Source organism: Montipora foliosa, chromosome 6, assembly GCF_036669935.1.
Source record: "Montipora foliosa isolate CH-2021 chromosome 6, ASM3666993v2, whole genome shotgun sequence".
Lineage (NCBI taxonomy): Eukaryota > Metazoa > Cnidaria > Anthozoa > Scleractinia > Acroporidae > Montipora > Montipora foliosa.
Window position 1 is genome coordinate 16,289,454 of NC_090874.1, and position 15,000 is coordinate 16,304,453.

The window sequence follows — 15,000 nt, forward strand, 5'->3', positions numbered from 1 at the left end:
GACCGCAGATCTCTTTTTGTGGAGAAGTTTTTCCCTGAAATTGGTAACCCAGCTGCTTCGGTGCAAGGTAAGGTTTTGGTGTTTTATGTAAGAGGGTTGTCTCAGGTTACACATCCTTGTCGGGAAACCTTTGTGTAACTATTCATAACGTTTAATGTGTGCAAGCTTGAAGAAAAGATACCCCGAAGAGATCGTCTGTCCTTCGAATTTACAGTCGCAATTTAGTTGCTACAGTATCGGCAAAGGTTACGTCATGATTTCATGATCGAAAATCACTTGAATTCCACTTTTAGAAAAATGAAATCGCTCGACTATGTTATCCAAAATTCAAACCTGCGTCGTTGTGCAAGTTGTGGTTACTCTTGCATATTATATTGATAAATATCTCAGACCAAATGATTAATGCTTTCTTGTCCAGTTTACAGTCATTTAGCAGAATATCTGGTCATTTTTTTGAGAATTACCCCGAGAGTACGAAAAAAATAATGTTGTCTAGTTTTAGTTCTATCATTGAAACTAACCCTGAATTAAAAATACCACAACAAAATTGCTTTGTTTCTTTTTCTTTTTCCTAAACAGGTTAAAATGTACGACCTAAACAATTTCAGCTGAGTAACATAAGGGCAGGCTATGGGCAGGAATTTTTTTTGGAATAAAGATTGGGGACTGTGGAAATTTTTAACAAGCTGGACAAATTTCGGACTTTTTTTCTACAAGTTTTGGCGGGATGATAATTTGAATTATATTATTTTTACTGGAACTTATGTCCCCGTTAGGTAAAGATAAAGGTACACCTTATAAAACGTCGGTAATTCCTTTAACCTTGCTCTAGAGGGTATTCTTCCAGGAAGCCGACGGTGCGCTCATTTTACCCCCCTCTTTCCATCAGTGCTCCGTTTTAAGGGTATTTAAAGCTACTTAAGCTACACTGAAAGGAAAGAAGTACTAGTCGAAATGTAAACTGTGATTAGAACACAGCTCATGCCTTTTTATCATGTATTTTAGGATGATACAGCTCTAGTCTATATTTAATGACGTTCCTTCAGACATAAAGCGTTGGAAAAGCCGACATGAACGTGGGGTCAAATGAAAAATCGAGCGGTCCGGACTCGGAAATTATCGCATTTTACATCGCTCAAGAAGCAGCTGTGGAAAAGAGAAGTGGGGTAAGCTGGTAGCCTAAGAGATTTGTTTAGTCAATTTTATTGATATTATATATTTGTATTTGCGCGCATCAAAGTGTCCGTGTTAACTAAAAATCGGCTACAATTACGGCGATTATATTTGTATCCCGCCCTAAACTATTTTCTCCAGTTAACGCCGCGGCGATAGGGAACTTAAGCACACGCGTTTGTGAGACGCGGACGGCAACCGGAAGTGAGCTGTTTTCCCTTTTGACCTGTCTTCACACAACTATATTTACATCACCAAGTATCTTTTCTCCATTACAGATGATTAGTGTAAAACTCTTGGGGACACCACTGCTCTGGGACGCAAAATGTTCCCTTTCGGTTGCCGTCCGCGTCTCAAAAACGAGCGTGCTTAAGCTCCCTAGTACTATTGGAAGAGAGCTCGTGGTAAATCATGACATTGTCATATAATCTTCACAACAAAACCATTTTACTTCTTTCTGAGACAAAAACATGGCAAAACCTGATTCGCATAGTCGCGTTGACTTGATTTCAGGGATCCTTTCGAAAATTCAAAATAACTTGGAAAAGTCACAGGGCTTTCGAGCATGCGCGTGTTTTGTTAACAATCAAAGTGTCCTTCCTGCCAAATGACTTTTGAAGTCGTGAGACATTCCTGTATAGGCCGAGAGTAAGGGGGCTTTAAAGCGAAGTCGAACGATATAATTGTATTGCAATCAATAATGTCATAACTATATGTAACACAAGCTCAAGCCTTTTTCTACTGCCGGTTGATCGAGTGTTTTTTTGGTTTAGGAAAACTGCGTTGTCCCTCTCATCAAGCTTCTTTCGTTGCTTTGCGTTCTTCTTGGGATTGTGCTTTTCGCCCTTCGTATGGAACTTCAGCCTTCTTTTACAAAAACATGGTTCTCGAGTCCACTGGATCAGCAGCCTGATATGGAGCTCTTTGATTGGACAGCTGAGGCTACAAAAGCTACAGACGAAAAACGAGAGGGAAGGAATGGTAAGTATAGCACCGTCTTCGTTAATTTTATGTCGTACCATTGAAATTCTGTGAGCTGGGATGAATTTTAAAAAATGTAACACAATAAAAAAAAAAATGCAACCTGCTTAATTTCAGTGCAAGTAATCGTTAGGTGAATAGTTTTGCACAACGTTATTGAGCCTGTCATTAAAGACCTCTAGATAGGAGGATGAGAACGAATATAAGTTCGATTTTTCCTTACAGAACATGCGCATAAGGTTTGGAGGCCGTCATTTTTCGAAGTACGCGTGCTCACGACGGAAAATTTGTACTCATAGTCCGTCTTCGTCCTGCGATCTAAAGCTCCAGCTCCACGTTGAAACATCGTTCCAAAACATTCGTCGTATCAACAATGTCAGAACGTGTAGCATGCATGTTTGATGACGTTTGTTCAACATTTTTTGTTGGAAGAATGTTTTGATTTCGATCAAACATGTTGTCCAACGTACAACAAATATTGAAGCGTGTAATGGCCCTTTCAACAATGTTATATTGCAAAGACCAATCAGAGTTAACAGAACATACGCCATCATAAGTTTGTGCGACTAAAGTGACGTGTTTCCAAAAATATTGTATGCTTATCCAACATTGTTAGAAGCGTTCTTATAACATTGTTGGGACGTGTTCTTCTAACAATGTTACAACGTGTAGTCGGGGCTTAAGGTTCTCCATTAGCTGATGGATGACAGGATTCCGTAACTTTAGAAGCGTGGATCTCTCTCATTTAGCCATGGCCCAAACTGCCAAGAGTTAATGGTATTATATAAATTTAGAATACAGATCAATCCCGCCAAATAATGGCCAATCAGACTTAACGCTCCTGATTGGTCCCGAACCAAGCAGCTGCTCGAGGGATTGTTCGGTTACAAAGGACCTTTAGATCGGAGGACGAGGACGACTACGAGTACAAATTTTCCGTTCTGAGCATGCGCACTTTGAAAAATGTGGGCCTCTAAACCTTATGCGCATGCTTCAGCACGGAAATACTCCAATCTAAACGTCCCAAATATAATATCCACCAGTAGCCACCTCCACTTCGGTGATTAGTGCAAAATCATGGATCGTGCACGGGGCATAATGCCGCCACGTTTTCCCGCCAAAAATCTAAGGCCTAGTTTATACGTCGCGCTATCGTCGAATTTAATTCAGACGAATTTAATTCCAGGTCCTACTTTAAAATAAATATTTAATTCGACGGTAAAGCGACGTCTAAAACGAGTTCAATTCATCTGTTAAATTACATTCGTCCTAGACGCTTTATCCGTCTTAAGAAGACGGATAAAATGTCTTTAAAGTGTCATCAGTTTATCCGTCGCACCAGCCTCGCGTCGAATGGAATGCATACATTATTTTCGTACAATATTAATTTTTACCTCTGACCAGGTATATTGCATTCCGGCTGAGAAATAAATTCGACCATAATTCGACCCATTCATTTCGAAGCGTAAAACCACGGTACAATTAATGTCGTCATAAATTCGTCTGAATTAAATTCGACGATAGCGCGACGTATAAAATAGGCCTAACAGTAACCGTTCTAAAAATAGATAATACCGTAAACCGTTGGGCTGCATTCCATCGCAGATCGACACTTCTTTATTATGGGCTTCTGCTGATGGTCTTTGACGTTCAAAAACGAAGTCATCAAACTTCATAATCATTTTGCTTTTTGTTATACCTTGAAAACATAGAAAAAACAAAACCCGGCTTTCAAAACGAAGCTGGTCGCGGTTTTTAAAATGGCTTTTCGGGCCCCGAAACGTTTTGGGGACTTTCGAGTTATGGGCAACGGACTTCTGTATCAGTGAAAGGTTGAGCAAGTGACCTATTTACGAGGGAAATGATAAACTTTGGGCTTATTGGTTGAGAAAGGCGTGTTTATTTACTAAGTATACAAACGGAAGAAATTACGAAGAACTTTCTACCCTCGCAAAAAATAAAAGAAAATAAAATATTAATCAATAATAATAATAATAATAATAATAATTCATGGAGCCTCGAAAGTCACGTGATTGGTGCTCTTGGAAGCATATCAAAAGGAGCAAATACCTGGTTTGGCAAGCTGCAAAGATGTACCTGACTTCCTTGGAAATGTACAATTATCGGCCATCCTTGCTCACCTTTTACGGAAAGTGTTGTGTCTCTAAGCTACGGGGAGTGGCTGAGACACAATAAACATAATAATAATAATAATAATAATAACAACAACAACCAATTAAAATTTCTCTTCACATTGTTAGATACGTTAAACATTCTTCCTCTGGCTGTATGGGGCTTGTGGGGTCCTTGGAGTGAATGCAGCCGGAGAAAGTATTGTCAGGAAGGACAACAACACCGGCGCAGAGTGTGTTTGTCACTTGACGAGTCAGCTCACTGTGTGGGTGTGTCTATGGAGGCAAGGGAGTGTCCAGGAGCCGCGTGCATCCATGCCCGTAAGCTTCAATCAATTGTTCGCTAATAATTTTGAGCTCAACCTGTTTGTTCCCTTGCGTAATTGTGTTGCCATAGAATATGCATTTTGAGCGACGGATGTTCATCGGAAATGGGTGTCTAAAGTCGATGACACACGGTTCGACATCCAGCAACATGTTGAACAATGTTGCACAAATGTGTTGAACGGAATAGAGCTGGTCTCTATTTTCGTTCAAAATCGTTCAACAACGTTCCACGTGTTGAATGTTATATTGCAACATTCAACGTCGCATGACACACTGTTCAGCATTTGTTGAACGAGAGCTGCAACATTTGTTGATCAACAAATGTTGAACCGTGTGTCACCGGCTTAAGGAGTTTAGCGCTAATAGAAGGGAATTGCTTTTAACTGTGCTATGTCAAAGATTGCAAATTATGAAATTCCTTCCAGTTTTTTTTTAATAAAGCTCCACGGTTTGAGTTTTTACCCATTTCCTCTACTTAAACGTCCAGAAATGCTGTACCCCTGACACTTATCCTTGAGAAAACCACGAACAGTTACGAAAGCCCCAACTTAAGGATTGACTTTTGACTACTTTTTCACTAACGGAAATGTTATGGTATCGTATGAAACGCCATTTATTGCTCAACAAGATTCACTTAGGGTGCGTTTGATTGACCATATTCCGGAATAGAAGTTAGAAATCCTTTGTTTTTACGGAGATTCACCTAAGATTGTCAAACACTTGCTAAAATGTTGCTTCAAAACGCTAGACCAACCGTTTTAAATCATCACTTCACGTATTCTTATTCCGGAATAGGGTCAATCGAACGCGCCCTTATTATAGTGACGAAGTAGGTCACCATAGTAACATTAGCGACTTAACGATCTACGACGCGGTCGTTAACGAGAACTCCACGAAACAACAATGTGATTGGTTAAAAGAGGAAAAGTAATCGTGCTGCACGTGTGCACGCATTTTAGCACAAGTTCGTGCGATACTCTACTCAACAACGACGTGAAATCACCAAATTTTAGGTTTTGACAACAACGCGAGCATTCAAATGTGAATCTATCATTCTCTATTTTTACTCTGAAACCGCTCTTGCCAATTTATTTTTAGGGCACCTCGCCCACATTGTACGACGCGAACGAGATGGCCTAACCTCGAGAAACTTACGATAGTGCAAAGTTATATTTTGAGGTGACGTTTTCGTCAACGTCGCCGTCGTAGATCGTAAAGTCCCTATTAAAGGCCGGGACACACTAGGCGATAAGTCGCTGTGACATATCGCGGAGACAAGTCGCCGCAACAATTCGCCTCGTGTGACACGGTTAATTTCGTGAAAATCATTGTCGCTGCGGCAGAATTTTGTCACTGCGATCAGTTGCACGAATTCAAACCAATTTGAATTCGTGCGACTGATCGCACTTCCGGCAACAAATTGCTGCGACAAATTATAAATGAACCAATGAGAGAGCATTATGTGGTCCGCCATATTGATTTAGAAAACTAGTTCGCATTCCCCCCCTCATACGAGATCAGTGCGTGTGCAGCGAAGAGGCTTCGTGTCGCAACGACTTGGTTTCCAAGTAGTACACACGGAGCGACTTGTCGCAGAGACCTGTCACTGCGACTTGTCGCCTAGTGTACCTCGGCCCTAAAGCCACTTAAACATACTATATTTTGTTTTTTAACGCTTATATCTAAAAACATGGACGCCCCATTCTTCATTGCTGGACAGTAATAGGCAGGGGAAGATAATACTCTAGGCAAAGTTAAAGCAAAAACGTCTGGAGCGGATTCAGAGTCCCTTATATCACAGATTCGCTGCAGATAATGTTTTCAAAGTTGCAAAGAGTTTCAATTTAACATTTTTGCCATAAAAGTGTGGGCCACGGAGTTGGTTTTTGAGATATAAGCATTTAAAGACAAAATAAGGTGCGTCCAGTTTTAGATGGATCTTTTGAGCGCATCTTGTTATTAAACAGTACTGGTTGTTCCACATGGTACCCTGAAATAGCTGTTTCGTGATACAGCGTTGTCGAATCAATCCTTGTAGTACTCATTATAGTACAGTTTCTTGAAATTGTTGAAACTGGTGCGACCCACCTTGAAAATAGCACGAACCTCTATGCAAACTCTGCTGAGTAGTTGACGCCGCTTAGATTCAAACGGGACACTTCTTGGTGTTCGTTGAAATCGAACATTCCGATAATTTTGAATTCTTTGGATGTTGCATTCGATTTGATTTCTTTTTTAACCACATCGAGCCTAATTATTCAGTGCACGCTTAGCGTTTCGTATCATAAAATAGACTTACAACCAGCTGTTTTATCTTTTGCAGACAGTTCTCCCCCAGTTCTCGCGGATCAATCACCTGCACCCGCGACATCTTTTCTCAGTCAAGAGTGTAATGCTACAGTTAAATTCTCGGCCAGCGGTAAATACAAAGAGCTTGTCCCAAGCTCGGTATACCGTCTTTACCCTTCCGCCAAAAAGATGCTCAGAAGTGGATTTTTTGCGATAGAGGTTTATCCTAAAGTGTTGGAAAAGGAGACGCCAATCACTAAGGTACAAGTTAAGTTGGCGCGATATGACGCTGCAATTTTATTGTATAGGCGCTTATCACCTTTTTGCGAGTGTTTTCACAAGAAAATGGCAGAGTTGTTTGCATGTTAAAGAATGGAGGTGTTTGAAACAGCTGGCTTCCCTTTTTTAAACTGATTAAGGACACAGATCCTTGACATCTTGTAAGAGGGCTCGATAAGTCCTGACTGGTCGCCCCCCCCCCTCCCCCCTCTGAGGGAAGGGGGGATCCTTCAGAGAGTTTTCAAGTCAGCCGTTAGTCACTTAGTCAGTTTGTAAGTCAGTCAATCAGTCAGTCACTCTAGCGGTCTGAAAGTCAGCCTTAAGACACTTTCCATTTGACAGAACTGACCTTCCCAGACCGGGCACTCTACAACGGCTTCAAATTAAGACACTGCATGCGTGGATGATATATCCTCCTCCAGAAGAATGCGAGGGATTATCATGCAAGTGTTCCTTCAAATTTGTTGCCTTTTCTTTGCAAACTGACGAGTTTGGCTGGCTAGTTCTAAAAAGAGGAAATCACCCTTAGTCAAACATGTAGTCGGTTCCAGTTGGTCTTCCTGCCGCCAATTCGTTGGCTTATAAGTCGGTTTGCCGTTCGTTCGTTCTCCAGTCAATCAGCCAATGACTTGGTGCATATGCTAAATGTCATTGTCTGTTCATCTCTGTTAACAGGTGTGTTTTGAACCCTTTGGTATATGGTCCCTGTCGGCAGCCCGAAAAGTGTTCCATTTAAACAGGTCAACCAGGGCCTCCCTCAAAGAACTGAAATCAAGCCGTCTGATTGGATTAGCCATAGCCCTTCGACCAGAAGGGACATTATACGGGGTGCTTTTAGCCACAGGAACCCAAGGAGGACTTTATAGCAACGTTTACTACAGGAGATTTCGTGGAAGAAGTTTTCACGAGGAAATTTCATTTTAAAATAAACGGGAAGATAGGTTGTCAAACACAAGACCGTAAATCATTGGCAAATCTCCTTTTTTTTAAATGTTTGAAGCACCACGCATTCTTTAGGAAAATACTGGTGATTCGAGATTTCTTAGATAAGCATTTTTACAAAATAATTGAAAAAAAGCGAAGAATTAATATTTTTATATCCTGAAGGTGCCTTTACATTAAAATTTGCTCGAGCAAGCGAGGATAGTCCGTTATTGAACTACTTTGGGTGGTTTTTGAGTCCCTACTTCGATTCCTACTTGGCTTCAACACCAGTTCGAATTTTCACTCACTTGAAGCTACTGCTTGTATTAGGCAAATCCCTTATCCCTAAAATTACTTATCTTTGGAATTTTGCAATAGGAGGCAACTTCAAAGTGTAAAGCGACCCGTTTTTCAACAGACAACCTAATTATACAAAAAACCCTACAGTTTCACCCCAGGACACAAGCGGTTGACCGAATGAAAGAGCCTGGGAGCAAATGTTGGACATCTTGCTTCAATTTAGACCGATAAGTAACCCGTTGCTGTTCATTACCAGTCGCCAGTAACGTAAATCCTCCGCAAGTATGGTAACTGAGAAATGTTGAGAAATCAAAGCTATTTGTTATTATCTCTAAAGCAATTTCCGTTATCCCTCATCCCTAAAATTATTTTGTCAGTTATCGCTAATCCCTAAAATTATTTTGCCAGCTATCTCTTATCCCTAAAACCCCTAACAGGGCCTTAAAAAACATCAGGCCACGTAGACTTCAAATGCACGCAGATCGGAGCTCGGATGGTGCAAGGGGAAAGGCCGATACCAACTGATACCAATTTCGGTCGTGATGGTCAACCCATTGACTTTAAGTAAAGTACACATTAACTGAAATATTTTCGACTCATTAAATGAATGGTTCCCTCAAAAGCAAACATTTCTTTCGACTTTCGCGTTCAAGCCTTTTTATGGGTCACTTACGTTTTGTAAAGTTTGGCGAAACTAACGGTCCTTTGGACCAACGAATGAACTATGAGTGTCACGAGTCTGTTCTTCGTTTTTCGAAGTCACAAACTGGTTTGCAATGAAAACGTGGATACAAAATAGTTTGTAGCGTAAAACCAAGAAAAGGTCCAGACCTCTCACCAATTTGCTCGTGGATCGAAATCATCAGTGACCACTAGTTTTACGTAAGTTATGCCGTAAAATATGATTCTTTTAATTAAGGAAAAAGCGTTATCTAATTGAAGACAATTACTTGAATTAAGATATTATTTAAATTAAATTTCCTTTTCCTATTTTCTTCCTAACCAAGAGGGGGATGGTGACGTCACCGGCATAACAAGGTTGTTAAGCCCACTTTCGTTTAATGGGTTTAATGATAAAAGCCGTTCCTTTTTTGCTAACGGAAAAGCACTCTGACACTTTCTTGTACTCTGTGGACCGATTATAAAGATCTCAACTCCCTCGGTTCGCGAGGCGAAGAATTAAAACATTTGTTCGCTCTTCTTTTGTATCACTCTTTACGATGTAATATGATTGATAACACTAAACTGAGCTGTCAAACCAAGAGATTTTAATTATGCTGCAAAATAATCATGACATTTTGTTCCCAGTTTCACACAACTCCTTGAAATGTTGAAATCAAGAAAACGTGGACTTGAAACTGTCTACAGTACCTATCAAAATTGTTACTTGCTCGCGCTTTTCGTAATCTTTCCGACAAGTTTTTTCAAACGTGTTGTGGAGCGAATGTTAGAACTACACGACCGCATCTAATGTTTCCTCCAATGGCCTGATGGGAATGATAAGCTTAATTTCTCTGCTGAAATTAACCAGCTTGCAAAACACCTTTAAACCGCAGACAGTAAAGGTGAGAGAAGATGCGAACAAAATCAGCGTGAAAAGCAGAAGTAGTGCAAGAAGAAGACTGTAAATCTCAGAATTAGTTTCCGCGTTTATATCTACTCCATCAAATGTTCCCATGAAATAGTCGTTACTGATTCTGATCACGTAATACAGAAACGGAACCTCAAGCAGCACTAGTAGAAGATTGACCAATCCGAGCATAAGGATTCCTTTTTCGTCGCTGCTTAGCAATGTCAAGGCATGTCCCAATTGTAGCTGAAATGTCATAGCAAAAGAACCATTAAATAGTTTGCTGATTACAGTGACCAGCGATCAGAGCATAAAGGTTTGGTTGATCGAAATGGAGTAGCCTCCCACCGGGACGTTCTTAGGGCTTCGTCACGCGTTCCTCCCCCACGGCCCACGAACGTACGTCTGCTGAAACGAAAAACCACTTCCGTTCGTGGATTACGGACCAATCAGAGGCCGTTTTTTCCAGTTTTGGATAAACTCGTTTTGTTGTATGGCATTCTTTCGCAGCATGTGATTGGCTATCTGCAACTCAATTAATCAATGCTGATTGGTTTATTTAAATAGAGGGCAAACGGCCGATAAACGGAAGTGGTTTTTCGTTCCAGCAGACTTTCGTGGGGAAGGAACGCGTCACGAAGTCATAAGAACTTCTGCGTGGGAGGCTAGATATGGAGGGGATGGGCCTTGTTTACTTGACAAGGCTCCTGTAGAAAAGGGTCCTGTGACAGCAGTGAGAAACCTTAAAATAGACAGAAGTCGTCCTTAATTCTCAAATGTTGGTGGAGGAGAGCCGTGGAACTTGCGGTTATGTTTTTTTTGGTCAAAGTAACGCTTGAGACCATAGTATCCCCGTGCAAATTCCATTCAAGTCATTTCCAAATAAAGAAAAGAAAGACAAGGAAGCAGGCATGCACGAATGTTGTCCATCCGGCTTGGGGTTGCAGCAAGCCGCTAAGAGTAGTGTTAAATACCACGACCGTAAACCTAACAATTTTGATGCTACGTAACCAGTGGTTAGCGCAAATCATGCTTCGAGCAACCCAGCAGACCTGGGCATCAAGAGTAACTGTCATAAGTTTCTCTTTTCTGAACCCCATAAAGTTATTCTCATTTGAATCACATGTAGCGACACGGGTTGATGGGCCCCATACGGCGTTGTGATTGGTTGATTTCGTTCTACACTGTATCGTCGGTTTCTGATTTTTTTGACAGTCCTTTAAACTGTCGCGGCAAATGTGGCCGACAGCAGTAAAAAAACAAAACCGTTGATTAGAATTTGAACATATGAATCCCCATATTTATGAAAGGCGCAGCGAAGTTTTATTTATTTTGGCAAAAACCTTATAGAAACTCACTACGGCTACATCCACTCAGTACCGGACGAATTTTCTAGTTTCTACCGGTTGAAAAATTTGAGCGCCATTTTGTTCACACAGAACCGTACAATATTTTCGTTCTGTTCACACGGAACTGACGAACCGGATTAAAGGTTAACCTTTGTCAGTGGTTTAACCAGTTACCACGCATCCATGCAACCACGCCTTTGCCATGCAGAAATTTAGAGGGCCAAGGAGTTCGCAGCGCGCCGGTTAAATTTTCGATCGAACCGGCTATAAATTCGACCCCGATTTTGGCGTTCAAATTTTTGTACGGTAAGGCGTGCAAATTTTCGTACGTTTATCGTGGTTCCTTGTGAACAGAACCCCTAAATGCACGAATTTTCAACCGGTAGAAAATTCGTCCGGTACAGTTTGAATGTAGCCTAATATGGGCATCGTACAAACCTTATGAAGTGGTTTAAACTTTCGTTTGGTCTTAAACTTGAAATGACATAACTCACAGTTATCTTGATTGCGCAAATTCAGCCATCTTTCCATACAGGACTTGTGTACAAAAGCAAGGGTACCCTTGCAATTGCAAGGATTAACAAGGACTTCCCCTGCATTGATATCCTCGGAGCTCCTGGATGTTTGACAGATTCTACAGGTCGGTGTAATACCATCTCCTGGAGGACTCCTGAAGCATTCGTTAGACAAGGACTGAAATGAATAGAAAATATTGAAAATGGTTATTTTTCTATTTTCCTAAAGTAAACTCTATTTAAACCTGATAAGAGTTCGAATTTGTGACTAACAAAAAGTTTAAGAGCATTTATCTTGTGACTTATGGGCAGGCAATTTTCCTTTGGGTAAATTGCATTCTTGTGATATCAGATTGGTGTTTAGAGCAATTTCAGCGTCAAGGGGTACAGAGCTTTGTAATGGTTAGCAAGGTTACGTAGCCTAAAAGAAACTCGCACCCGGCACGCTTGTCAAAATTTTCACTCCAAAACACGAAATCATTAGCTCAATGATACCTCTCTACTGCAAAAAATCTACGCTTCATAATTTTTCATTCGTCCAACTTACCAAGTCCCTGTGATTACTTTCAACAATCTTAAAACTGTCCTCAGATGGGAAGTCATGCAGTTCCATTTGCTTTTTAGCGTAAACCGAAGAAGCCAAAACGTTGTCACTTTTTTGTGTTCCGAAAAAGTTGAAAGAACTTAGTTCCGTTAGATTTTTGACGACAATGCTATGGAAACGCTATTTCCACGCGACCGGTTTGCGTGATTTTATGGTACTCGTTATCCCCGGTAGCAATATGAGAGGTAACTACAATGTTATATCACTATTTATTTCAATAAGTCATGCCCAAGCTTTGACAGTAGTACACTGAGAAAACGTTGCAGCATGATTGCTTCCCGAGGCGATCTAAAGCGGATCAACAGTGATCTGGATTGAAAACGGTCACGTTCGAGATAGAGAGCGCGCGGAAATTTTTATGAAGGAACAGAAAGCGCGCGCGGATTTCTATACCTTAAAACAAATAAATTTCCTGCCCAAGTGTTAAAGTGAATGTTGACAGAGTCCATGCTTCTCTTACTACGCCAATATTTGGCGTTCAGTTCCTCCCAATTGTATGCTAGCTGGTATAACAGGCAGTTAAAGAAGAGGAAGCTGTTCGGGTCCTTCTTGGCCTAGATTCTAACTTTGTCGATCTTAAAACTCAGATATAAAGTAAAATTATTTCATTTCGGGGTAAATAATAAATAGTTTGGACTCGTGAGTCGCAAATCTTTGTCAAACTTTTCCAGAGTAATAGTTGTTAACCGCGCGGAACTGGAAAGTAGTAATGAGCCAGCGATCTTACAAACTGATCTGACGTGTCGACAATTTTTCCAAAATGACGGACAAATCGAACTTTGATTCAAGGCAAAAACGCTCGCCTCTACAAGGAATTTCTCTCGCAGATTTTGGTGGAAATTTAAACTTTGGTCCAACTCTTGTCCCTGCCTCCGAATCTGCATCAATCTCGAGGCATCAACCTATTGCTACCCCAACGTCGAGCAGAGGTATTTGAGATGGAACTTTCGTGGTCCAGCTATATCCAGTAACAAAGCTTAAAATGTCATGAGCTATTTCTACCAACATTTCGTTTTTGCGTGAAATACCTCTAATTAATTCCAAAGTGAAGTGAAAATTTTAAATTAATCTGTTGCTAAACTGTCTCAATTCTTGCGTGCATATAAAAGGGTACTTCGTACAAATTATGTCCATTGCAAGTTTAAGATTTAAGTCACTGAATTGGCCGAGGGCTCAAAGTACAGCATCATTTTTGCCTCTAACGGATTGTGAGTGCCCTTCCCAGCGTTTAATTTTTAGCGATATAAAATTGCGTTTTGTTTAGTCTTTTTTTCAATTTGTTTCTTGCAATAATAATCATAATTATTTTTGGAATTAATTAATTAGCAAGAAGATTTAATCTTGCGACTGATGGGAAAGGAAAATTACCTTTCGGTAAATGTCATTCTTATGGTATCATTAGGGCGAAAGTGAAAGGCTGCAAATTGTCTTTCGTTTTTATCTTTACTAGATAAAAGTTCTCCAAGACACCACTCTCACTGTTTACAATTGAATGTGATACATTCTAATTTTCCTGTTAACCTTTGGACCGGAAATTGGCCAAAGGTCGGAGCAAACCATTTATGAAGTGAGATCAGCTTGTTTTTTAGTTAGCTGTTCCAAAGATTTTGGAGAAGCTGAAGGTTCTTTTTTTTGTTGATAATTTATCTTAGGTGTCTTTTGGGGGCCTCCTCCCTTTGCAGAGGTAATTATAGTTCAAAGAGTACCCTTTGATTTGAAAACTGTCAATTTTACCATAGGATGTCTAGGCTACCAGATGGATATAATTTGGTATCTAGTGGTTGCAAGTCCCTGGTTCATTATCGTTTGTAGTGTGATTTTATGATTGCAGTGCTCTGAAAAAAGCTGTTGGGTATAATACACTGTTTGACCATAATCTTAGATTGTCTATTGAAGCTTACCTGTAAGAAACACCATTAAAATCGCTTGAATAATTAACAATTATGCTAAGAGGGCGTTCTGGATATGAGGTGATAGATAATGGGCTGAGTTGGTTATAATCATTTTATATCCAGCAAGCCTGATTAGAATAATTGTTTTATTAAAAACTCCAGAATCAACAATCAAAGCATTGATTTTTGCCTCAGTCAATTCTGGTGCAAAACGGCTTTTGTTGGCCATTTTTTTCTCAGAGCTGCAAAATGTTTTCAGCTTGCTTTATTGCTAACGTGTTCCTTGACCATATTAAAGTACAGCAGCTATGTGAACTGACAGCCTGTGTCTGGCAAGCCAATGAAAATGTTGGAAATCGGATAAAATTGTCCGCAGTTCAGTTTTTAATAATGCTTGATAGAAGAACAGTGATCAGCTAATGCATAGTACATAAAAGAGTATTCTTAATCCATTGACTCCCAGGGGTTCCCCATTGACGAGTAAAATCGTCTGGCGTTAGACAGAGTAAAATACTAAGTCTGGCCGGTTTCGGCTTGTTTGGATGTCAATGGGTTAAAGAAGCATAATTTTTCATCCGCAGGTGACCTTGACCAACATGGTGAGTTAGACAGTTTTCTTGGTCAGCAAGCATCTTCACAACAGCAAGCTCATTCACCTTACCAAA

The 15,000-nt window shown here is 40.4% G+C and overlaps 3 protein-coding genes across 3 annotated transcripts in view; 2 read left to right on the forward strand and 1 right to left on the reverse strand.

Annotated features, from left to right (window-relative positions):
• Positions 1-8,310, forward strand: part of LOC138006843 (uncharacterized) — an 8,978-nt gene extending 668 nt beyond the window's left edge. The window contains exons 1-6 of the mRNA XM_068853439.1: positions 1-67; positions 1,006-1,166; positions 1,947-2,154; positions 4,416-4,607; positions 6,937-7,163; positions 7,857-8,310. The exon at positions 1-67 is cut by the window's left edge and continues 668 nt beyond it. Coding sequence (XP_068709540.1) covers positions 1,071-1,166; positions 1,947-2,154; positions 4,416-4,607; positions 6,937-7,163; positions 7,857-8,105 — 972 coding nt within the window. The 5' untranslated portion in view covers positions 1-67; positions 1,006-1,070 and the 3' untranslated portion in view covers positions 8,106-8,310. The remainder of the gene's footprint in view (positions 68-1,005; positions 1,167-1,946; positions 2,155-4,415; positions 4,608-6,936; positions 7,164-7,856) is intronic.
• A 1,548-nt stretch (positions 8,311-9,858) lies between these two features.
• LOC138005086 (E3 ubiquitin-protein ligase MARCHF3-like) lies at positions 9,859-12,452 on the reverse strand. The gene is made up of 3 exons (XM_068851371.1): positions 12,387-12,452; positions 11,763-12,017; positions 9,859-10,221 (listed from the first exon to the last, which is right to left on the reverse strand). The coding sequence occupies exons 1-3, from the start codon at positions 12,450-12,452 to the stop codon at positions 9,859-9,861; spliced, it is 684 nt and encodes a 227-aa protein (XP_068707472.1).
• A 718-nt stretch (positions 12,453-13,170) lies between these two features.
• The window catches only part of LOC138006848 (phospholipase DDHD2-like), a 53,431-nt gene continuing 51,601 nt past the window's right edge, over positions 13,171-15,000 (forward strand). Inside the window, exons 1-2 of the mRNA XM_068853445.1 lie at positions 13,171-13,372; positions 14,917-15,000. The exon at positions 14,917-15,000 is cut by the window's right edge and continues 833 nt beyond it. Of these exons, the coding sequence (XP_068709546.1) occupies positions 13,204-13,372; positions 14,917-15,000 (253 nt within the window). The 5' untranslated portion in view covers positions 13,171-13,203. The remainder of the gene's footprint in view (positions 13,373-14,916) is intronic.